Source organism: Chenopodium quinoa, unplaced genomic scaffold, assembly GCF_001683475.1.
Source record: "Chenopodium quinoa cultivar QQ74 unplaced genomic scaffold, ASM168347v1, whole genome shotgun sequence".
Classification (NCBI taxonomy): domain Eukaryota; kingdom Viridiplantae; phylum Streptophyta; class Magnoliopsida; order Caryophyllales; family Amaranthaceae; genus Chenopodium; species Chenopodium quinoa.
The window spans coordinates 1035198-1060037 of record NW_018743292.1 but is presented as its reverse complement, the minus strand read 5'-3'; the positions used below and the strand labels follow the sequence as shown (position 1 = coordinate 1060037).

General features: G+C 33.4%; 2 protein-coding genes across 2 annotated transcripts; one reads left to right on the top strand and one right to left on the bottom strand.

The window, feature by feature from the left end:
• The first annotated feature begins 1435 nt into the window (after positions 1-1435).
• On the top strand, positions 1436-6165 carry LOC110736195 (zinc finger protein WIP2-like). The gene is made up of 2 exons (XM_021916352.1): positions 1436-2767; positions 5363-6165. The coding sequence occupies exons 1-2, from the start codon at positions 1901-1903 to the stop codon at positions 5798-5800; spliced, it is 1305 nt and encodes a 434-aa protein (XP_021772044.1). The 5' UTR covers positions 1436-1900; the 3' UTR covers positions 5801-6165.
• Positions 6166-11124: 4959 nt separating this feature from the next.
• On the bottom strand, positions 11125-18094 carry LOC110736194 (zinc transporter ZTP29-like). Its single transcript, XM_021916351.1, has 12 exons — positions 17310-18094; positions 16210-16268; positions 15884-15976; positions 15695-15784; positions 15485-15569; positions 14989-15044; positions 13524-13580; positions 13349-13389; positions 12751-12818; positions 12576-12632; positions 12384-12501; positions 11125-11540 (listed from the first exon to the last, which is right to left on the bottom strand). The coding sequence occupies exons 1-12, from the start codon at positions 17371-17373 to the stop codon at positions 11495-11497; spliced, it is 834 nt and encodes a 277-aa protein (XP_021772043.1). The 5' UTR covers positions 17374-18094; the 3' UTR covers positions 11125-11494.
• Between the last annotated feature and the right edge of the window lie 6746 nt (positions 18095-24840).

The window sequence follows — 24840 nt, the reverse complement described above, 5'->3', positions numbered from 1 at the left end:
TAATTTCATTGACCGTTCCCTCTTAAAACAAAATTTATTTATTTATTATATTATTGTAAAATTTATGATGATGAAGATATGCCGTGCATCAACTTAAATAGAAAGGATCGTCATTCACTAATTGTTTAAGATATAGATTGAATTAAAATGTGAAAGTAATCATTATTAACTTTATTGTAAAATGCTTAATAGTGATATTTTATGGTGGTAATATAGTTTCAAAAATAATGATAAGATTTTTTACATGCCCTTGTGGCGCACCGTCTTACTAATCAATTTCATATTCGGTTTTTTTCGCTATACGATTTTCTCACCCATATTATTTGTAAGAATACATAAGTCTGGCCTATTACTACGCGAGTATAGCTCGATTATCACTTAATGGAAAAATGTATTCTGTATACTCTTAATTATGGAGTATTACATTATTGAACTACTCCATGTATAATGTCTATACAATACGTGTAGCTATTCTCTTTGACCAATTATATCATTAATAAATAATACACTAATACAAAAAATTTAGAGGCATGCATAGTTATATTAATTAATTATGTGAATCAATCGGAGTAGTAATTAATATCAACATAACCATTTTTTTTTTTTTGACTAAAGTGTAATTTTATTTACATTTTCCCCCAAACAAAAAAAGGTTGTCACTCGTGTATCCATATTAGACTTTTCCCATATTTTTGTCTTATAATAACATGTTTGTATGATTGTGAACATTAAGCTTGTGGGAAATGGGTGAAGATTAAAGGGAGACAACCTTCAACCATATTTTTCCGAACTTGTCTTTATTGGCCTTATTTGCTTAACTTCTTCTGTTATTATTAATCTCAAATAGTTAAATATCCATTAAAAAAAAAAAAAAAAAATTAAACTAACACAACCTCTCCATCTTATAGTCAGGAAAAATAACATGCCCTTTGAATCTATACTTCTTTCTGTTTTGACGTATTTAACAAGACAATCACTATTGAAATCAGGAAAACTTTTAAACTCCCTCTAATCTGTTTTAGACAAAGTGCTCTATTTTGACCTTTACATTATTTATATACTTCCTCTATTTTTTTTTTATTGCATCATAGGGTTTTGGAGGCAAAATTTGATAGTGGAAAAAAGTAAGAGAGAGAAACATAAAAATACAAAATAGTCCATGTAATGTAAGATAAAATAAAAAGTAAGTGTGAAAAAGTAAGGGTATGTAGGGTATTTGCAATGTGAACATAGATATTTTTTATCCTAAAAAGAAAATGATGCAATAATAAGTAAACTTCCTAAAGTAGTAAGTGATGCGATAAAAAAAGAATGGAGGAAGTATACCACTTTGATCAATATTAGTGTTTTACATTGATTAAACATAATAATGTGAGTATTTGTTAGAATCACATTGATATATAATTTTCAAATATTAATTTTTTAATAATGTATATGTATTAATACAACGTAATTAAAAAATTACTTATTTGGATACTGAAGGAATAGTGACAGTAATAATTCACACAAATTTTATAGCAAAATAATTTAGTCACTAGTCACAAGTGATATCTTGTCTCTCCTTTTTTACTCAACAAGAATAGCTTTAATTTCCACCTCTTTTGTTCTTTATATATATACATATATGTAAATATAGTTTGAGTCCCACACATTTTTATTTAACCTACCTTCTCCATCATCTTCTTCTTCTCTCTCTTTCATATATTTTGGTGATTATGCTCCCTTCTTCCTTCTACTTTTTTCCCTACCTTTTCTAAATAACCTTTCTTTTTTTTCTTCTTTCTCTCTCTAACTTTCCATTTTCTCTCTCTTCATCCTTTCTAGATTATACTACTACTACAATAACATCTATATATAATCATACCCTTAATCTTTCTTTCTATTATTAATTTCTTTCATCATGTCACATAATCCTTACTTTAATCATCACTATTTCCCCAATATTAATCACTTCTTCCCTAATCATAACAACAATATCATTAACAATAATAACAATAGTAATCCCTATGATTTTAATTTCTTCTTCTCTAATAATAATAACCCTCAAATTTACACAAAATCACCCCCTTCTCCTCCTCTTAGAGAAGCCCTTCCTCTCCTAAGTTCAAGCCCAGTAAAAAACAATCATCATCATAATATTAATCTTAATGAATATGATGATAATAATAATATTAATAACAATAATTACAAAGATGATATTAACAAACATGATCATTATTTAGAGGAGTTTTCCTCTACTAGTGCTCCTATGGATGTGGATCATAAGTTCCTTCTTCATGATGAGGACGACTATGGCGACAACGACAACGATGACGATGATGTTACGGTAACCCTTCACTTAGGGCTACCAAGTTGTCAAGCATCCAATCTAATATCCGCCGCCACGGCTGCCACGGCCACGACCACGACCACGACCTCGATTTCCTCGTGTTCAACTACTTCAGATCATCACAATAACAAGCTGAATCACAACAACAATAGTATGATGATGATGATGATGATGAACAATGATGAGAGTTGTAGATCAGAAGAAGTTACAGTTGCATCAAACTATATTAATATTAATATTAATAATAATGATAATATTAATATTAGTAGTAGTGATAATAATAATAATTCATCATTAATTGGTGGTTATTGCAACTCAATAGGAACAGTTAACAAAGGACAGTATTGGATCCCAACTCCTGCTCAGATTTTGATTGGTCCTACTCAGTTTTCTTGCCCTCTTTGCTTCAGAACCTTCAATCGTTACAACAACATGCAGGTAACAACCTAATCTCGATCTCTCTATATCTCCGTGTTTATGATTATGTTGGTTAAGGATAAGGTAGCGTACATCTGAACCTTCTACTGGTACCTATATACCCAGGTGTCGGTGATTTGATGTTCCGACACCTAGGTTGGTATAGGTGTTGGTGGTGATTTATGGTTGAGGTGGTTAAAGGAAAAGAGAGTGGAAAAAATGAATTCCATTTCATACCCTACTTAGTCTTTTGGTTTGCTCTTTTCATGTTTTGGTGCTCTACTATTCTTATTCCTTTTCTGCTTGTGTACCTTGATTTCAAACTCACTTTTCTTTAATTTAATTAAAAATTAATTTAATTTCCATTCGGTTTTCTATTAAATTAAATAACAATCCTTCTAGTTTATAAGAACATTCAATTGCTTTTTGACTTGTTCTAATATTAGCCTTCAATTAGGGTTTTTCTTGTTCTTTGAAATTGTAAATTTTCAAGTTTTTAAATTTATTGCCATTTCCCTTTTTTTTTTTTTGAATTAAAAGATTGTAAGATTAATTTATTGGGATTAGTAAACAATTGATCTAACTGTTAATGTAGCTTCAGTAGAAAGAGACCCTGGTCCAACTCAGACCAACATTTGTACTTTTTTTTTTTTTTTTTTTTTTTTTTTTTTTAATAATAGTTTTAACTTTTAATTTAATTTTTTACTCTCTCTTTTTATGTTGATTGAACGACACAAGGTGGGCAATATGCACTTTCAATAAACAAAATAAAAATTCTTTAATTTTCTTCTGATGAATCCTTGAAGTTTGTGTTGAGTCTCATAGTTATAGATTTGTGTGCAACTAAAACACACACAAAAAAGAAAAAAAAAACTTTTTTTTTTTAAAACCCTCATTGCTTAATAATTTGCCAAATAGCATTTTTTCCGATTTAATTTTCTTATACATTCTCTCGAACTATGATTATATGTTATGTAAGAGTCCTCATCATATTTCATGATATACAAGTAACATAAAGTTGAAAATTAATGACAAAATTACACTTTGTATGTTGGTTCTATGGTTATTTGTTTAGTGGTTTTACTTTAGTAATCTCCTTTTAAGTACTTTTTGTCTTGTAGGACAGTGCAAAAATATACTAGTAACTAGAGGCTTTATCATCATTTTTCACCTCTAAACCAAAGTAGTAGATTTTTTTTTTTTTTTTTTTTTATAATAATCTTTAAAAAAAATTGTACAAATTAGTGCGAGGTATATAGATTACTCCGTAATATGTACGGTATAACAATTATATATATTGATTTTACAAGAGGTGGTAGCTATTTGGATCAATTCTTTATGAATTATACAGTATATAGCTATATCTTGTATTAAGCACAATGTATTCAACTTGTGAAAGTACAATTGTTAGACATTATGTAAGAAACAAACAATTAATTGTGGTCCCTTGACATAATTTTAAAGAAATTAAAACATCATACATTGTTATTTATTAACCCATGTAGGATGGTCCATCAATAATTAGGGTTACAGAATTAATTATGATCGTTAACTATATTCTAGTACTTCTCCCTTTTCAATTGGGCAATAGTACTAACTAGCTAGGAGTGTTTTTTTCTCAACAAATATTCCTTGTACATTCTTCTTTTATTCACCTCATTTTCATACAACAAGTAAAGCTTAATCTCTCTCCATTCCTAAATAATCGACCATACATTTAATTTAGACCATCTCAAAATAATACTCTATATGTCACTTTCTAAAATCAGTAATATAAGATAAACACTTCAGCATTTTACCCCATATTACATGTAGTGATTCATTGGTATGGTGATCGATATAAAGATTATATTCACAAACAATTAATTACATATATAAAAAAAAAAACCATATCAAATGTGGCCTATTGTTTAAGAGCATATGCATTTTAATCTAGCTTACGTTAGCTTATCTCGATAATCATGCATGGGCTAAAACATACATACACGAGCTTTGAATTACTATGTTTTAAGATATAGGAACATTTTTAAGCTTCAATTAATTCCTTGTTATGTAACCAGGTATCTAAATAAGCTTCTTGGAGAATGAAAACATATACACTGCATTTAATGCAATGTATGAAAAATTTTCATAGAAGTCCTCTTATTTTGGAGCTATTTAATTAAAGCGGCTCCCTATAAAGTATAAACCACCAAAATATTTAGAAAAAATAAAAGAAAAGTATTGACTTGTTGACCCACAATCTTATCATCGATCTTCAAGCTTTGTTTTCCAAAAGTCATCATCTTCCATTGGCTCTATTATAGGACTACTAGCTATGTTACTCCTACTCTACTACTAGTACTATTTTTGTATAGTATACAATACATATAATATGATAAAACATCGACTGTTTAGAATTAGCAAAGTTTTATGCTGGCCGACTTCAGCTAGTTTAATTGGTAAAGTCACAGCCTTGGAAGTTAATATGCACACGCAGTAATATTTGTTTAACTAGTTGCATTGATTGAGTACATTAGTATTACTGAGTATGCATTATTATTATTATTGCTTATATTATTACAACAACATGGAAAATTAAACTATGTGACCTAAGTGATGATTTATGTTATATAGATGCATATGTGGGGGCATGGATCACAATACAGAAAAGGACCAGAATCCTTAAGAGGAACACAACCAACAGCAATGCTAAGGCTACCATGTTATTGTTGTGCACCGGGTTGTCGAAACAACATCGATCATCCAAGGGCTAAACCCTTGAAGGATTTTCGGACCCTCCAAACACATTACAAGAGAAAGCATGGAATAAAGCCTTTTGCATGTAGGAAATGTGGTAAACCATTTGCTGTAAGAGGAGATTGGAGGACTCATGAGAAAAATTGTGGTAAGTTATGGTATTGTATTTGTGGTTCGGATTTTAAGCACAAAAGATCTCTTAAGGATCATATTAAGTCCTTTGGACATGGACATGCCGCGTATGGGATTGATTGCTTTGAAGAAGAGGATGAACCGGCTTCTGAGATCGAACAAGATAACGAGTCGAATCAATGAGAACGTACATGTTTGATCGATGATGGTACGTACGTACGTATGTAGCTAGCTAGGTAGAAGAAGATTGTAGTTGTTGTTGAATTAGGTTTCTTTTAAGGTTTTATTTGTGTATGTAAGGTTTACGTTTAATTTTCCTCTCTTTTTGGTTAATTAGGTTTAAATTTTTTAGCTTAAATTAGTTTTCATTTCTCAGCTCTTTTTTTTTCAGCTATGTAAACAACTCATCAAGAGTTCAAATGCAAATTAAAGTCATAATTCCAAGAGGAAGAACTTTTGTTTGTTGCTTTTAATTATATATATTTCCCAAATTTTAAGTTTTTATGCATGTCTATTATTGTTTAGTCATTTAAAAATGTAACAAAGTATTTTTTTTTAATTTTTTTTTCCTGTATTTTTATAAAGTAAAATTATTTCATTAATAAAAGAGTTATATTGACATGTACAAAATATCTAATGGATCAATTAATATCATTTTTGTAATATGATTAATACGTGTAGGATCTTGGGTGTAAGGATAATTAGGATTTAGATAGATTTTTCTTATAAATATTAATTGTTCCAGCCATTTTTTTCTGTCTCAAGGTGCTTCACTCATTCATAACATATTTGATGCTTCAAATAAAAATCATAACATATTTGACTTATACAACATGCAAATTCAAGTATATTTTTTGCAACATGTAAATCAATTATATATCCTTGTTTAGTCTCCTTTAAAATAATATACTGAGTAGTAATCAAAAAGATTTATGCTTTATTTGAAAGAAAAATAAATATATGTTCATGTTATTATTGTTTCTTTTAATTATCAAGTCTTTTTTTGAGTGGGGATTGGGGTCAAGGTAATTTTATGAACTAGAATTATTCATAAACTGTAATTATGTTTCAAAGCCATCATTTGTGCAATGTGATTAAAGTTAAGTTTCAGATTTAAGCATGTTTAGATGGGTAAATGGGTCCCAATAATCTCCCTATGATATGGTCAATTATAAGATTGATTGTGTTTTATAACTTTCATTTGATTGATAATACAGATTAGACTAGACAAACTCAAGTTGTAGCAAATGTTGTGCTTACAAAAACTTTAAGAAAAAAAAAAACCATCCACTCACGAGGAAAGTTAAATACGGAGTAATATAATTCAAAGTCTCTCATAACTGGTAAAAACTTAGAAGTACGCTCAATTTAACTTTAATAAAGATAGACCTGATTTAATTTGATTCATTTAATTATTACTTCTTCGTTTTTAGTTAGGTCATCAATTAAATATGGTGCCACGCTATGCTGACTCAAATAAAGTTCTATATGCATTATTCTGTACCCTTTTTTCGCCATATATCTTATATCTGTGGAGTATGTAGACTATGTACCAATGTCACAAAATCCGCCTATACACGAGCTAGGTTAAATGAAACGCATGGAGGTATGAGGTACAAGGTTGTCCAAAATGAAAGTGCTTGAAAGAAAGCATAAATGATAGCTCATGGTAAATGTTTACAGATTTTGAGTCATAATAATAAATGACCTCTAACTTCCATATTGTCTAAGTACGATTTTGGACCTATGATAGTAAATATGGGTACCCATGAAAAATTCTGATCAACTAGCAGACGAAATTTTGCCTCATTGGTTAGTCCTTGCAAAGTTGCACAAGCTGTCAATATACACTTCATCCGTCTATTTTTCCCTAGGCTATATTCAACTTGTGTCTTGATTAGCACCGACCATTAATTTACTTCAATTTTTCTGATCGAATTTGATTAATAATGAGTTTCTTATACAAAATTTTTAAAAAGATTTTACAAAGCAAAATAAAAATACCAAACATTTGATTACATCATGGAATATTGTAATGAACGAATTCATTTTGTCGTGAGTTTTTCACCTTAAATTATGTTGTTTTGGAAAACTAATTAGCACAATTAGGGCTATACTCAGCTTATAAATTCCTTCTAAGGCAAACCAACTTATTGACTTACTACTTCCATTCAAAAAATTGACTTACTACTTTTCTTTAAGTTTTTAATTGTATTAGGGTCAATCACTACTCGCTAGTGGTCTGTTTGTTTCAACTTATTTTGTCTTACTTCGTTGTTCATATGTTTTATCACGAATAAAATAAGTTCAGATAAATTAAGTATAAATAAGATAATTTCATATCAAATAAAGCCTAATTCAATTTTCCACAAACAATCATGATTATGATAATTAAGGACAAAAAAAAAACACATCAATTGAATACATTATTTCAAACTCAAACAACCTTAACTTTTAAATATATAAAAAGCTAAATTAAATTGACAGCAGCTATAAATTAGGTATAATCATGAATATTACTGCAAACAGATGAAGTATTTACAGCTGAAATAGTAATAAAAATTCAGTGGCATTGGATTGTGATAACTCATAAAATAGTACACTCCACTACACTTCACTACACTACTCCAGTAGCAGTTCTTACAAAAAGTCAATAACATTATATGTAGCTCAAGAATACTACTTGTATTAACTTTATTTTCACTAAATTTTACTGCAGGCTGTTGTACATAAATATAAAAATTTCAGAATGAAAGGGCTTTTCAACTGACCAAAAAAAAAATGGCATCATTAAATATTTCTTTTACCATATAATAGTGTTTTTTTTTCAATGTTAAAAAAAATACTCTCTCGATTTTTTTATGTTTACTAAGGTCATATCCTTTTGAGCTTCTGGACAAAACAAAGCAGATTGAGTCAGTAAAACAGAATAACTCTAAAAAACAAAGCCTAAATTATCGTAAGTAACAAGATGTGAAAAAAAAAAGTATTGTATTAGGAATAAATATACTTTGTAGTAGGTACGGAGTATGATGGTAAAATTCTAGTTGCCTATAAATAACTAAAAGTAGTACTATAGACAAATTTAAACGGACATTATATATCGAGGTGAATCTTTGTTTTGGCTAGCAAGACCCGGGCCTAAATTTTTGTGTTGCTTATAAATGGATTAACTTTGACCTTATCTTTTTTGCCCAAGTTTCGCCATTAATTATATAAAGTAAATGGGATGAACATTAAAGAGAGCGTAACTGCAAAATTTACCTATGGTTAATTTAGTTGATGAATCTGTTTGACTGATTGGATGTAAATGTTATAGGAGTACTATGTTTAGGCTCCAATCAAATGATTAGAGAGAGAAAAGGAGAAATTAAAACTTTTTTTTTTTTTCCAATTTATTTATATTTGTTTGTTTCTTTTAGGGGTGATAATTAAAAAAATTGATGATTAAATAAGGCAAGAAGAGATGGAAAAGATTTTGGTGGCAGCTTTTGTGAAAGTAGTTGTGAATTGTGACTTAACTTTGGATTATCCGCTTTGAAATGTCATGTCCAAAGAATTGAAGCAATATACTCAGATTACAAGGGGTACCCTTTCCACTGTTAGCTCATCTGAATTTATTTATTTCACACTGTTTACTGTTTACCCTAATCATGCTGTTTCAATGTATGTATGCAACTAGCTTGGCTGGTTATTGACTCTTGGATATGAGCTCGTGAAGTCACTTTGTAGATTACTCGTAAAATTTTGACTTTTTACGTTGATTGAGTACTCGTGTGTGAATTTTGCAAAACAAATGTTATTATATGTATGATGAAAATAAAATGATAATTGATAATTACAAGATTAACGGTCAATGTATTATGGGGGTGATAAACATGTTTAATCAAATTAATGCGAGTAATAATTACAATTTGACATGTATAGAAATTGATTTGCGAAACTAATTTTATGATCTATATCAAGTAGCAGGGTTTCTCGGCTCGTCTAGCCTCTATGGTCAAGCTTGGCCTATGAGGAAGACAACCAAAGAAAGTCGAAATAGAGACGTGTCAATCATGAGTATGTGTCAATTCAAATCGATGTGAAGGTTTAATGGGGCAAGAAGATTAAGGCCAACCATGGGTAAGTATGAAGTACATTATTATTGGAATAAGGAACATGTGCATAAACCTAATAAAATAAGATGTGCATGAACGATAAGTATTTACTATTATATCCAAATAAAGATGAAATACTACGTATTACTTATCTGGTTAGGCATAGTGAAGCACATATAACATGGGCACTTTATGATTGTCCATGTAGTAGTGATACAACCTAATTGTGGTAAGTTATCTACAAATTTTGAACTTGGTTTTGGAGAAAAGTACAATTATTTCCTTTGAAACTTGTGTTTATGGTCTAAGGAAAAATTGAAGTATTGTGTACATATTATAGGTCTCAATTTCATATCCTTTAATCTCCGTCAAAAAATCTTCTCTTTTTTAAGCTTAGCACGATAGCGCCTACATTAGTGGTCCTTACGCCTAATTTCTTAAGGAAAACTTTTGTATACACCCGATTTTCAGTAATTTACTGTACATCGGGTACACTTTTGTCAGATTTAGTGTCACTTTTATCAAATTTAGTGTCACTTTTGTCAAATTTATCAATGAAGCATAAATAACTCATACATATCAAGGTAACTTTTATGCGTTTTAGTGTAACTTTTGCATATTTTATTGTCACTTTATAACGGATGTTCAGTAATTTACTGAACATCCGTTTTATTTAAAAGTTTGTGATTTCTTAATTGAAAGAAAAATATTGATTTTTTCAATTCTCGTCTTAGAAAATGAAATTTTTTAAAAGTTATTTAGTAAAATCAATTAAATACTTTTGCTATTTATAATTAGGTGGTTGGTGCACCATAAAAGATTATGAGAGTAAACTTATGTAAAAAAATTAGGCGAAGGGTAAATAAAATAATATTTTGTTTTAAGAAGGGTTAATAAAAAAAAAATTATCATATGAATTTTCACCTTTGGGGAAACTTTTGCATTTTTATTTCCTGTGCATTCTACTTTCAGTAAAATAGCTGAAAAACTTTCTTGTCTACCTCTTTTTGGCTAGCATAATTTCCAACTTATCATTCGTCGAAGTATACAATAGTACATTAGAAGATAAAGAGCCAGACAACTTTAGTTGTGAATCTCTTTGTAAGATTCGCTTTTCTCAAATCATTTCACTTGAGTAAATTTCACTGAATCATCTTTTAACTGGATTTATCTAAACCTTGCCTTTAAGTAGACTTTTGCTAATTAACTATTACTCCGTATTATAATACGCATTTGATGCATCATCATCAACTCTCTCCCCTATTCCCTCCATTTCATTAAGAGGTTAATAATTTTCGATTGTCAAACTTTAATTGTTTAAGAATATCATTATGTACATTATCAATATGTATCTTTATTAATGCACGAGATATTTATACGTATTATTAGACTTTATGAAGAAAATAATTTGAGTGTCAAAAGCAATGACGTCTTAATGAATATGAGGATGTATGAGAGTTACCCCTCTGAATATATGGTGTAGCCGACGTTTATAATTGGCATCAGCCAGAGATATCAAATGGTTTCAACTTTGAAGCTGCTAAGAAGTTCTCCAATGATTTATGGTTACAACCTAACATAATTATGCATATCACTTTTTCCTTCAGGTTTACATTATACACTTCCAGTCCATCCCAAAGGTTGCAGGCTTCGCTTCATGTAATTTATCTATGTTAGCAATGATGGGGTGATGGAAGTCAGACTGCCAATAGAGAGAACGATGCAAAGCGATGTACATCCATTGCTATGTTATCACCAACCCAAACGGATGCTTCAGTTATAAACTCATCTCTGCTGGGAGGCTAATTTCTAGAAAATACAGACTGCGAACAGCAAACCAACAAAATTCAGAAATAGCACGGATGAAGAGCAACAAGAACAGCAGGCAAAGCGTTCATTTGCAAAGCTACGGACACAGGCCTCAAAAATTACACATAAATAATGCAAGTGACATAAGGTATGAGTAATCTTCGATTGTCAGGAGGGTGTAGAAAGGACTGTATGACCACCTGACCAGGGGTTGAAGCTTGAGGAAGCACCACAGGGGTATTTAACATCAAGTACTCAACCTGTTAGCTACCCAAATGCCAGATTACCCGGGATTTTAGACACTTAAAATCCCGCCCAGTGACTCGACCTACGAATCCAACAATCCATTTTGTACGGCATAATAAAACTAAATGAATGTTACAGAGAAGTTTGTGCCATATCAAATATGAGGTCACATGTAGATGTCCAATATTATTCAGTCACACCCTAAATCTCCAAATTTTAATAAGTGGAAATGAACATATTTCGTATAATACATACACCGATACACATGCTAGGTAAGGAGATGTATTACATGGGCATTCACTAGTCATGTAATATGAAGCAATAGATATTTTTTATTAGCAGTTTGTTATTCTATTTCCAAAATATATCACCTTAGGTTGCTATGTGCAGGATTCTGAAAAAGAAAGCAAGCTAAACCCACAGATCTTAAGAAATCCATATCAGCCTGTCCTCCCCCTAGTCGTCCTCCCTTTTGGTTCTAGGACAGAAAGATGGAATCACACAAGTAAAAGGAGCATATAGGACACGAAGCCTAGACCATTTTTCCTTCTAGTCATCAATTGAAATCTTTCATATAATCTCACTCACATAAGTCACTTCATATTACTTACCTTGCTGACATAAAAGCCATGCCAAAGAAAACAGCCTTCACAGCTTGTTTCTGGCCAGCATAATCAAACGCCAGAGGCAACATCTCATGTAAGGTGAGGAAAGCCATCACTCCACCAACTGCCAAAACCCAAATTCATTAGAGAAAAGATATATGCCCAACCATTTTCAACAAATTTGATGCAAGTATGTACCTGATCCCAGAAGGCCATCAAGAATCTCAGGATTTAAACTGGTTGGGAATAGGTATGCTGCATCAAACAAAATCTGAACTATATTATTCATGTAAGATAAATGAAATAACACAACAGAAAGTATTACACAGATCGGGATATGCCAAGAATTTAGTTTCGTTCCATATGACCATACCTACAAGTATAACACCCAAGGGCTCCGCCAAACCAGAGAGTGATGCTATCTTAAATGCTTGCCACTTGCTGCAATGCATTAACAAACTAAATGAGGTAATTCTAAAACAAAAATAGTATCTTATGACAGCAGAAACATAGTTTGTGGCACAAGAACAAGCAATCACTGAGAACGGCATAATCTCCACCAAGCAACAACTCAAAATCTCTAATAAGTTGAATGTTAAGAATGAGCTAGTTATAAATTGAAAATGGGTACTTTCTTGATTTGTGCAGGATGGCAAGTTGGTTCACTTGGTTGACCAAATTACCTTGCACACCTAAATACCTAACAATCAAGTCCAGGTCGTTTGACCCCTTTAACTTTTAGGCTATAGGGAGATGCATCTTATACATGAGGTTTACCTTGTTTGTCTCTGTGTGTGTAGCGAGAGAAAGAGAGTTGAGAGAGGTGCCATCTTTAACAAAAATGTGCTCTTGTTCCAATCAAGTGATGCACACTAATAAAGCCTAAAAGACTTCTACATGCCACATTCACAACAGCGATATCACCTAAACAACTATCTGGTAAGTGGGAAGCTATTTTAAAAATTTCCTACCTTTGCGTTGCAAAGTAAACTGGAAGAGCAACAGCGACACCCTGTTCAAGAAAATAGGACATAATTCTTTAGTTTATGCATGTATCAGATAACCTTACTGTTGCATTTGCATATGCACAATCAAAATATGTATTAGAAAGGTACTCTCATCATTTGAGAGGATGGGCAACTATACCTCAGGAATGTTGTGCAGAGCAATAGCCAAAGCTAAATTAAGACCCACCCGAAGGCCCTGGAAAGGGAAAAAAAAAAGAAGACAAGATTTAGGGGAATAATTGAAGCATGAAGGTAGGTGTCTCTTCATGCCTGCAGCTCTGCAGCATTCACAAATTTTAGAGCAAAAGGAGCAAGCAGAAAACAGAATAACAAAGGTCATTATAATTAATTTCTGTAAGTGGCAATGATTTAGAGAACCATGCTGTAAAATGAATCTTACCAGAGAGAGAGAGAGAGAGAGAGAGAGGGAGAGAGAGAGAGAGAGAGAGAGAGAGAGAGAGAGAGAGAGAGAGAGAGAAGCAAACAAATAAAAGTTAAAGGAGAGGGTAGAAGCAGCAATGAAAGTCACATTTTCCAATCCTGAAGACTGAGACGCAAATAGATTACATACAGCATAAGATGAATATAATTGTTAGTTTGTTATGTTATGTTATGAAGGTCATAATTCACAGGTCTTTTACAGTTGGAAAAGAAAAGCAACATAATCTTGTCAACCAAAATGAGGTTGAACTACATGTCTAAAATCCTAACAAAGTCGGTAATGAAAGCGGAAGTAAAATCCTAACAAGCCTCAAAAAGATGGAAGCCTCGACTAGCAGTCCCCTCCTTAGAAAAACAAAGTCGAGAAACACAAAAATGGAGTCCAAAGATAAAATTATGAGATAAATTAAAATATCTTTCCATGCTAGAAGACTGGGTCAAGTCTCACTTGCACAGCAGAACCTTGTTTTGCCAGGATACCCCAGTTGATATTTTTCTACCAATTTTACATTTTTACCTCAAGGGAAGCAGTTGTTTGGATATTAAGCTAGGGAAAGGGAGGGAAGGAATGAGATGAATCCATTTTCCTTATACAAATGGTACAATTCTTCCATACATGGAAATGAAAGCAAGATCTTCACTTCCCCTCCTCTTCTTTCCCTTTACCTTCCCTTCCTTTCCCTTCTCTCCAAAATTAATTATCAATGGCAAAATATCATCAGGGTCTCGGTATAGTATCAGTACATATTAAGGCCATTTATGTTTGCAACAAAATCAGTCTCTTCATCTGTGAAAATTGATCCCCCCATCTTGAGATTCTTGACTCACCAACGATTTTAGATGTTTTTGTTTCCAGGGTGAGGATTTGGAAGATATTAATCGATATTCGTATGATCTAGCTGATTATGAATATTTTCTCTTATTAACAATTATAGCAATGGTTAGTAAGATTTCCACCTTGTATAAAGACAATTTATTAATCATAAATTGGTTATTAAAAATTGTTTTCATAGAAAAATTTAAATCTACATTTCCTTTTATAGAAAAACCAAAAAAAATTGATGAAACCAGGTGCTCGCTTATAGGCAAAGCTTATAAGCCGTAAAAGTTAGTCCTAGCATTGGAAAAAAGAAATAAATATATATGCACGAATCTAATTGTACCTTCATGGATCCAAGAAAAACTGCCATTCCCTCAGGGAAATTGTGCAAGCTGATACCTGAGAAATGAAGATTGACTCCTTATAAGTTCAAAATTAAGAACAATGTAGGCATATTTCAAGGCCACAAATATTACAGGAAAAAAAAGAAAATCAAGGTACCATCTATCAATTAGAATCTAGATTGAAGTTCATACATAAATGATGCAATGGTGAAGGAAATAGCATCATAGCTAGGGGAGCCCTTCCTAGTCCTTACCAAAAGGAAATAACATCATAGCTAGCATTATGATTAACTTCTGTAATTATATCTAACCTTTCACATTATCTACTCTAGAAAATACAAACACAATGAAAAAAGAAATGCAACAAGTCTGTTTAGAGTATACTATAAATCAACAATCTAGAGTTAGCTAGCAACTGATCACTAAGAACAGCTGAATTTGACATGCTCCATGAGCACTAGAACAGAAAAGCTAACGGCCTACAAGTGAACATACCTATGGCTGTTATTATGCCACTGTACATGACTTGTCGCCGATGCTTCTTCATTAAGTCCTTCCCTTTTTCTTCTCCGTTTGCCCGCTAACCTCCAGAAGAATATCAACAAACTTTTAGGAGGTTGGTCCAGCTTGAAAGTCTCAAAGCTTATTACAAAAATAGAAGAAACCAAGTGAATGCCATAAGTTACAGTTTAAAACCAAACTAACCTTTTTGCTTTTAACACTTGGAGTAGGAGTGAGTGTTGGTTCTGGGATGAAGTTGGCAATAATTGCAAAGAAAATGACACCTGCAAAGAACTACAGACAACTGCACAAAGTGACTACTCTCAAACAGTGAATGGGCAGATCATCTCCCCAATCTTCCTCAACAAAAGAAAATGAATGAAGGTAACTTACCCATAAATTCCCTTTCAAGAAGCCAATAGAGTTTATGGCATTGTGAGCCAGATCTAGAAATGATATGCTAAGCATAAGGCCTGCAGCGAAGCCCTACATGATTTAACAAAAACTTTAGGAATTCTTATACTGTTTAACAATGAAGCAAATCGAACAATATTCTCCTTGACATGCATAATTCCATTACACACAAATCTGAGAAGCATGTTCTTCACATATTATTGTACCCAAAAGTTAGGGCCAAGAGCTGCAAAGACTAAAAGTAGCCAGAATCCAGTAACCTAGATCTTTAAAGTATGTTGCATAACAGAAACAAAGTTATGCACCTGTAAGAGCCCAAGCATCTTCAAGTTTGGTGCGTCACTTAGGACTACAAAAAGTGCACCTGTTTGACACCCCATATAGCAAAGTAAGCTTTCTCTCATAAAACAATTCTAGAATCAGGATCATCATCCATCATTAAGATATTGCACGACAAGGTAGAAAATATAAAAGATCATGATCCTCAGTTCAAACAAGCGGAGGTGTGATGTAAAAAAGTAGATTTAGTAGATGAAAAGGGGTCAAGAAGGTTTTAGAACCAGAAACAAATAAAATTAGAATCATGCTGTAATCTATACATGAGTATTTTTAGCAATTTAACGCTAACCCACCCATTGCAGCTCTATAGAACCACAAAATTAGCAGTACTCGGAAGTTGGAACAATATGAATTTCAACAAACTCCAAAACAGCTGAAAGATTGGCGTAAATACATCTCAAGGGTCAGAACACCTACCCGAAATTAGTATAAAACCATATGCAGAAAGTTAACTTTCTAACATACATAGGGTACACTGATTAGATATGGTTCATGATGAAACACCTCTCGTTCGAGCTCCACAAGTCCACAACCCATCTAGTCACAATTTTCAAATTCATCACCATTTTAACATTGCAGTAATTTATGTTAAGCTTGTCAATTGTAATGCTACCCTATTATGATCACATTGTCGAAATCATCTCTGTAACAAAACCACAAGGACTAATACAATATATAAATGTCTCCCTTAACAGCATATAGAATCCCTGTTGTGACACCAATACCATTGCCATAACAAAATTATTAAAAAATTAATTAATCATATACTTTTCGTCTCCTCCCCCGCCCTGCCCCAATCCTTCATTACACTAACCATTTACTCTTACCAAAATCAATCTTACAACTAGGATAACAAGAATAGCTCTATTTTATTAACACCCACGTTCTTGCATAACCAAAAACCTTTAACATTACACTATAATTACCAAAAATCAACTACATTATTCATATACTGTAACAAATCAACATTATAATAGCATGGATTTAAGAATAATCAGTTACAAATAATAAGAAATTGAGATATAATAAAACATTATAAAATTGAGTCAAAATTGAAAATTCATACCTAAGGATGTGCTCAACCCCCCAACAAGTGAGAGCGCAAGAGCAACCAAGACTTGAGATTCCATAGCTCAATCAGAAGCAACAGCAACAGCAATGGCAGCAATCCTTAAATCCAACGGTCAAAATCCACAATCCAAAAACACCCAGATACTAAATTCTTGATTTCCTGAATAAATTTCAAAAACCCTTGAAAATCACACAGATTTAAGAGAAATTAAGAAGTGGGGTTTCAATTTTGATGAGAAATTGGATGTTTTGATTAAACCCAGAACCCCTTTTCGACAACAAGAGAGAAATGAAAAAGGGAAGTATATAAGGGGTGAAATGGTGAATAAGTGAATCAGAAAAAGGCAACCCAATGTTCGAGGGAGAATCAGGAGAGATTATGTAGAAGAAAGGAAAGAGATGGGTTGGTTAGGTGGTCCAAGTCCAACATATTTAAATGAAGTTGTGAACAGATGAGAAAGGAATTTTCTTGTAGACAAGGTAAGACTTTAGTTTTTGTTCAAACTTTTTTTTTTTTTTTTTTTTTTTTTAATCATAAGCAATTACAATAATTCTTGTGTAAGGACGGTGTAAGTTAATTTATTGTAAAACGGTTAGTTTGAGAGTAACTTTAATTATTTTTATGGTGACTTTAATCCCAAAGGGTAATTTTTAATTTATCATTGATTTGAATTTTATTTTAATGTGTAATTTTTTATAGATTCATGATTACACACTATAAAGGCTAATATGATTAATCTAATACATTATAAGTTTCTTGTAAGATAAAATTTATTATTTGAAAGATAATAACTTTTGCAGTATAAATGGTAACTTTAAATACTTTTAACATAACTTTAACCCATCTTACAATAAATTAACGTACACCTGTCTTTTTGGAGAATTTGTGAAGCAATTAAGCACTTACTTCATCCGTTTCGTAATAATTGCAACATTTTACTTTTATATTTGTTTCATAATAATTGCAACACTTTCATATTTTATAAGAACCCACACTATTTTATTATTTCTCTATCGTTCCAACTTCACTTACACTACTTTTTTTTTAAAAAGAAAAAAATATTTCTCTCTTCTATTAACAATTAAATATATCTCCACTAACTATCCTTTATATTATAAATTTCCCCTTTTGGTCCCTTCCCTGTAATTTTCCTAAAACTTTGTGCAACACTAAGGGTGTAATCTATTCACCTGATTTTCACTTATTTGAACTTATTAGACCTTATTAAAACTTATTTTAGTTGTAATTTGTACTTGGGTAACCCTTATTAAAACTTATTTTTCCTTAATTGAACTTATTACACCTGAAATAAGTGAAAATGGGGTGAACAGAACAGACCTTTAGTGTTGCAATTATTATGAAACAAAGGGAGTAGTAGAAAAAAGTGATGGAAGTTTTTTGTATAACTTTTTGTTATGGAGTATTAGGTTTCAATTTATCTGACTTTCACGTATTATAATTTATCTGAATTTTTCTGAACTTATTAGACCTAGTCACAACTTCGGGAATTTTGTCTAGAACTACCCGCAACATAGGGTCATTTGTGAACAACTACCCATTTTTTTTTATTTGTATACAACTACCCGCAAGTTTGAAAAAGTTTGGGTAACATTACCAATTAACGTTTTCCATAAAAAAAACCGTTAGTGGGCCCCACATTGTACACGTGTTAATTATTTATTGGATAAAAAAATTTAAAAAAAAAAAGTTAAAAAAACCAGCCACCCCAACCACCGTGAAACCCTAGCCCCTACCCCCAGCCACCACCAAAAAACCGGCCGGCTGCGCTCCTTAACCTCTGAAAATGGTCGACCACCCACCCTTCACCCCAACCCGACACCTCTACCAGTCCCACGACCCTCCCTCTATCTCCTTCGACCCACGACCCACACTAGGGTCACTCGTCGCACCACCCTCTCTCTCCTTTGACGAGCCACCCAGATTCGAACCACCTTTCCCCAAACCCAGACCCGAAACCGAATCCCTCCTTACCCGAAATCGAAACCACCACCTACAATCGAAATCGGGTCAGTGTTCAAAATGGTGTGCGATGGTGGGTTTTGGTGTTGTCAGAGGATAGAGAGGGAGGAGAGGCGGTGGTTAGGGAGGGTTCATGGGTCCTGGGTTAGGGTCGCCTGCAGTTTAAGGGGGTGGCGGTGGCTAGTAGGTTTGGAGATGGTGGTGTGGGTGGCTGATTGGTGGTTAGGGGTTCCGGCCGACAGTTTCGGAGGTTTAGGGTGGCGGCCGGCCGGTTTTTGGTGGTGGCTGGGTTTTATTTGTTTTTTTTTTTTTTTAATTTTTTTATCCAATAAATAAATGACATGTGTACAATGTGAGGCCCACTAACGATTTTTTGGATGGAAAACGTTAATGGGTAGTGCTACCCAAACGTTTTCAAACTTGCGGGTAGTTGTAAACAAATAAAAAAAATGGGTAGTTGTTCACAAATGACCCTATCTTACGGGTAGTTTTTCACAAAATTCCCCACAACTTATTTAATTTTAAAATTTTTTATCAAAAAATTATTTTTCAAGAAATTATTTTTTCTAAAAATAATTGGAAGTAAGGTGAATAAAATATAACCTAAACTATTTATTTGAGAATTATTTCATAATCGTAGAAATTTGAGTGAACGCATATACAATATGCATCTTATACAGTACTCAAGATGTATCAATAGTTTAAATATTAGTCATGTAATAACATATGACTACAAGTTTTATGTAATTGAGCATTCTTCATGCATGGTTTTCTGTTAATTGGTCATGTCACATGTCATACAATTAACAATTAAGTAGTAGTTAAGAGTATTTTCATCATCTATGACACCCTGGTGTTATAGTGCTTAATGCCTTAATCATACCTAACTTCTCAGCATTGCATTACTACTATACAGTTCAACAAGCAACTATTTGTTTTGCAAAGGTTGTCCCACCCCACTCTAATATTGGGCCGGAGACCTGGCATGTAGCCCATCAATGTTCCAAGAGTCCAAGACTCTCAACTTTCAAACTCACTGGCTGATAGATACACTCCGGTTCAATGTAGTCATGGGACAAGGCATGTATTTAATACTCCCTCCGTTTTTAAATATTTGCTCCATTTTTTCATGTGCGGAGTTTTACAAGAAATTGGAGAAAGTACTAGTAAAAAAATATGGAGGTAGTGGGAAAGTGGAACAATAAAAATTATAAAAAGCAAAACTAGTTGAGAAAATTAGAGGAGAGAGAATATGAAATTAATAAAATATGATTTATATTGGGTCCACTAGTTGAGAAAAATGAATTAAATATTGTAAAAGCGTTCCAAATAAAGAAATGGAGCAAATATTTAAAAACGACCGAAAATGGTAAGTAGACAAGTTTTTAAAAACGGAGGGAGTAAGTCTTGTAGGATTCCTTGAGAAGCATGAAAAGTGTCTCGATACTTAACCTCGTCGAGTCCAAAAATGCTCTTTACAGGCAAAATTGAAAGCTATAATATGCAAAATCAGACTAATTTTAGAGATTATTAGGATTTGATGTTGATAACTTGAGTAACGGTGGGAGATGCATTTTAGGGTCGTATATATATAGGTTGTTTGGAACCCTACACACCCACTGGTCTATCACGTAAAGACTCGGGGTGACTTTGGGTTAACGACAGGATGAATTTTCTTAGATTCACTAAACCTTAATTAGGGCAATGAAGTGAAAATTCGCTTGAAGTAATGATCAATTTTTTCATACTAATTAAAATGAAAGTAGCATAGACAATGATTCCAATAATTAAAAAGTTACATATACTCTTCTTCCTTTATTAATTTCCTATTTATAGGAAGATTTTTCAAAATATTATGTACTCTAAAATAAGATAAAAAAATACCAAAAAGAAAAAGAAAAAAAAAAAGGTAATTACTTACATGTAGACAAAATTAAGTTGGTATCCATTTACAAGCATATACACTACTACGAACGGGGCACATGCTTAAGGAATGGAACCAAACGTTGCTGGTTTTGATTCCAAAGGTTAAGGTTCCAGAGCTCGCAAATCATTTCAGACCAATTAGCCTGTGCAATACGATTTACAAGTGCATTGCAAAAGTGTTTGGTTAATAGGCTCAAACCAATTCTACCTAGTCTTATCTCAGAAAACCAGCATGCTTTCATCCCAGGGAAGTATATGGAGGACAACATTCTTCTTAGCCATGAACTCATGCACCTCATCAATTCAAGAAAAGGCTCAGATTACACAGCAGTAAAAATTGATATGTCAAAAGCTTATGACAGGGTAGACTGGCTTTTTCTCCTGAAAGTGTTGACAGCATATGGTTTCTCTAACCACTGGATAGGGATGATATCACAGTGCGTGTCAACGGTAAGTTTCAAAGCACTCATCAACAGGAAAACCTCGGGACACTTCGCCCCAAAAGGCGGCTTGAGACAAGGGGATCCTCTATCACCGTATCTCTTTATTCTTTGCATGGATATTCTGTCAAGAATGTTGTCTCTGGCGGAGGATATTAAGCTAATCCAGGGGCTAAGAGTGTCTCGCAGGTCACCGTCAATTTCGCATCTCTTCTTTGCTGATGATGCGATGCTCTTCTTCAAAGCAACGGAGGAGTCCTGCAAGAGCATTTCAGATATTCTGCACAGGTATGGCAAAGCTTCTGGGCAACAACTGAATTGTCAAAAATCTTTTTTAAAGTTCTCTCCGGGGGTTGATGGTGAAAAGAAATCCCGTACCAAACAACTTCTCGCTATGACGGAAACTGAAAATATGGGGACCCATTTGGGGGCTCCGATAGATATCCAGGGAAAGAAGAGCAATTTTTTCCAAAATTTAGTGGACAAAGTGTCGGAGAAAATCATCTCATGGGCTCCGTTGCGCCTATCGCAAGCGACAAAGTTAATTCTGATCAACACTGTGTTGGTAAATATGTCGGCGCATGTTATGAAATGTATGAAATTGCCCCAAAGCATAACGAATAAGATTGACTCACTGATTACTCGGTTCTGGTGGTCAAGAAATGGGAACAAAGGATTACACTGGGTAAACAGGAGTACCATCCAACTCCCTAAGAGCATGGGAGGGGTAGGGATTAGAGGTTGCTCAAACCTCAATGATGCCCTCCTCTTCAAACAGGCAACAAGGATGCATCTCAACCCTCAACTTCTACTGTCTAGAGTGCATAAGGGCTTCCAACCGTGCAACATATGTAATATTGCCAACCCTTACATAAGGAAAGGGAACCCATCTATGGGAAGGTCTAGTCTTCAAAAAGTAACATATACCTTCAAAAAGGGTTTTGCTTGGAAAGTGGGTAATGGTAATGACATCAAGGCTTTTGGGGTGCCTTGGGTGAATGGGGAAATTCCCATTGTAAATTCAAGACAGACTTTGAGAGCAACCATGGATTGGAGGGTGAGCGATTTTATCAACAGAGATACTAACACCTGGAATGCAGGTAAAATAAGGGAATGTTTTGATTGGAACAGTGCAAGAGAAATACTTGCTATGGAGCTACCACCGGTAAGGAAAGATGACTTTACCTACTGGAAACACCACCCCTCGGGAGAGTACTCAGTTAAAACCGGGTACTACTTTCTATCAAAAGAGATAGGAGAGGAGGGTCTCACGCTCTTAGAAAGGGACCAAATGTTTGTGAAACTGCTTTGGAAAATGGGCATCCAGCCAAAATGGAAACTGTTCCTATGGAGACTATTCCATGATGGCATTGCAGTCAAATCAAATCTGGCCAGAAGGGGAATACAAGTTGAGACCACTTGTAATCTATGTGGGGAAGGGGTGGAGGATAGTCGTCATCTATTCATGGCTTGTTGTCTGGCAAAGGAAGTTTGGGAGGATAGCTCCCTGACTAGTTGCCCTGAGTTACCTGGGTCTATTTCCCTGAGGGAGTGGATCCAGTACTATATCCTGCTCTTTTATAGCGAGGATGGAAAGCAAAGTGCTCGCTGTTATCAGTTCTTAGCGACATTGTGGGGATTATGGAAAACACGGAACGCGGTACTCTTCAAAGGAGCTACGGGGACCAAAGGCCTTGTTCTGGAATTCAAGAATCAGGCTATGAAAGATCATGAGACATTTGTTCAACATGATTCTACCCATAGCACGATGGAAACTACAAATAGGGACAATCCAACTATACCTCCAGGTTTCAACTTTGTGCATCTGGGGAAGGATAAAAGTGGCTTTGCGGATTTTACTGTAGAAATTGATGGATCTTGGGATAAGAAGTCTACGAGAGCAGGAATTGGTTGGGCGGTTAACATAAACGGTCAGGGCAATCAAATTGAAGAGGGAGGTAAACATGGCGCGGCCTCGTCAGCAGTGCAATGTGAGGCTTGGGCCTGCCTCGAAGCTATGAAGTGGGCAAAAGTTAGAGGAAGACAAGGAATCCTTCTTCTAACTGACTCACTGTCCCTCTTAAATAATCTACAGGGTAACATTGGCAAAGAGATGTCGATCACCTGGCTAGTTTAGGAGCTAAGAGAAGAGGGGGCAGGTTTTCAAAAATGCACGATTCTTAAAGTCCCTAGAGACCAAGTTCAAAAAGCCAACGACATAGCGAGAAAATGTCGACTCACCCTTACCAATTTAGAGTAAAATATGTTATTTTTGCAGTTGTCAAAAAAAAAAATAAAAAAAATACTAGTACAGTAGTACCTTTACTCTTTAAGAATGGTCGTAGAAGTAGTTGCTAACAAAAATAATCCTAAAATTAAATCATCCAAATATATTGCAGAAAAAATTGAATTGTAAATTAAAAGAAATCAGAAAGTTGGTAAACTTATGCTCGTGCATCAAATGTTGATAATGAATGCACCAGCCAGGCTCCATCACTACCTAACTGTGATACACTTGTACACAACTAGCCGTACTTCTATTTTAGGACACCCTTTTACATGCTGATATTGTACTCTCAAAAATTAATTTTCACTTTCATTTTTAAATTTTCACCCTTTTCCTTAAAAAATTATTAAAAAAATAAATAAATTATACCGAGTAGTATATAGGATTGCATGGTAAACAATAGAAGGAATCAAAGAAATTACTTTAGATGTATCATGTACAAGATATAACTGGTCGTAAATAAAAAATAGGTATAATTTTTATGGTCATACACTCATACGCTAATTGTTTCAGAGGTAAAATTTGTAAATAGTGAAGAATCCATAGTAAAATTTTCATCTTTAGCTACCAATAATATAGTGATTTTTTTTTCTTCAATCGATTGTTTCATCAATTCTATACAACCTAAACAAAATAAATCAATTAATCACTCTAGAATAATTAAGACTTTACCAAAATAATAGTTTTCACTTTATTAGTTGTATCATTGTTCCAATCTCTCATAACAAAGGTGTGACATGAACTCCCGTAGATTAAAATTTCTAAATCTAACTTATTATGTAAAAAGGCCGGTTAGTGACAACTTTTTTCAGACATTACGAGTATCATTAGTTGCAATCCCGGGAATTTATATCTACCAAAAAGTCCAAGATACATCAAGGTGTGTTCTGTT

Bases quoted from the DNA above. Each gene is read 5' to 3' on its own strand.
- LOC110736194 (XM_021916351.1), bottom strand. From the start codon at position 17,373: ATGGAATCTCAAGTCTTGGTTGCTCTTGCGCTCTCACTTGTTGGGGGG. The intron at 13,581-14,988 runs GTACAATTAGAT...TTCCCTTTCCAG, and splicing joins TTTTTCTTGGATCCATGAAG to GGCCTTCGGGTGGGTCTTAA. The intron at 12,633-12,750 runs GTATGGTCATAT...TGTTTGATGCAG, and splicing joins CTTGGGTGTTATACTTGTAG to CATACCTATTCCCAACCAGT.
- LOC110736195 (XM_021916352.1), top strand. From the start codon at position 1,901: ATGTCACATAATCCTTACTTTAATCATCACTATTTCCCCAATATTAAT. The intron at 2,768-5,362 runs GTAACAACCTAA...TATGTTATATAG, and splicing joins ATCGTTACAACAACATGCAG to ATGCATATGTGGGGGCATGG.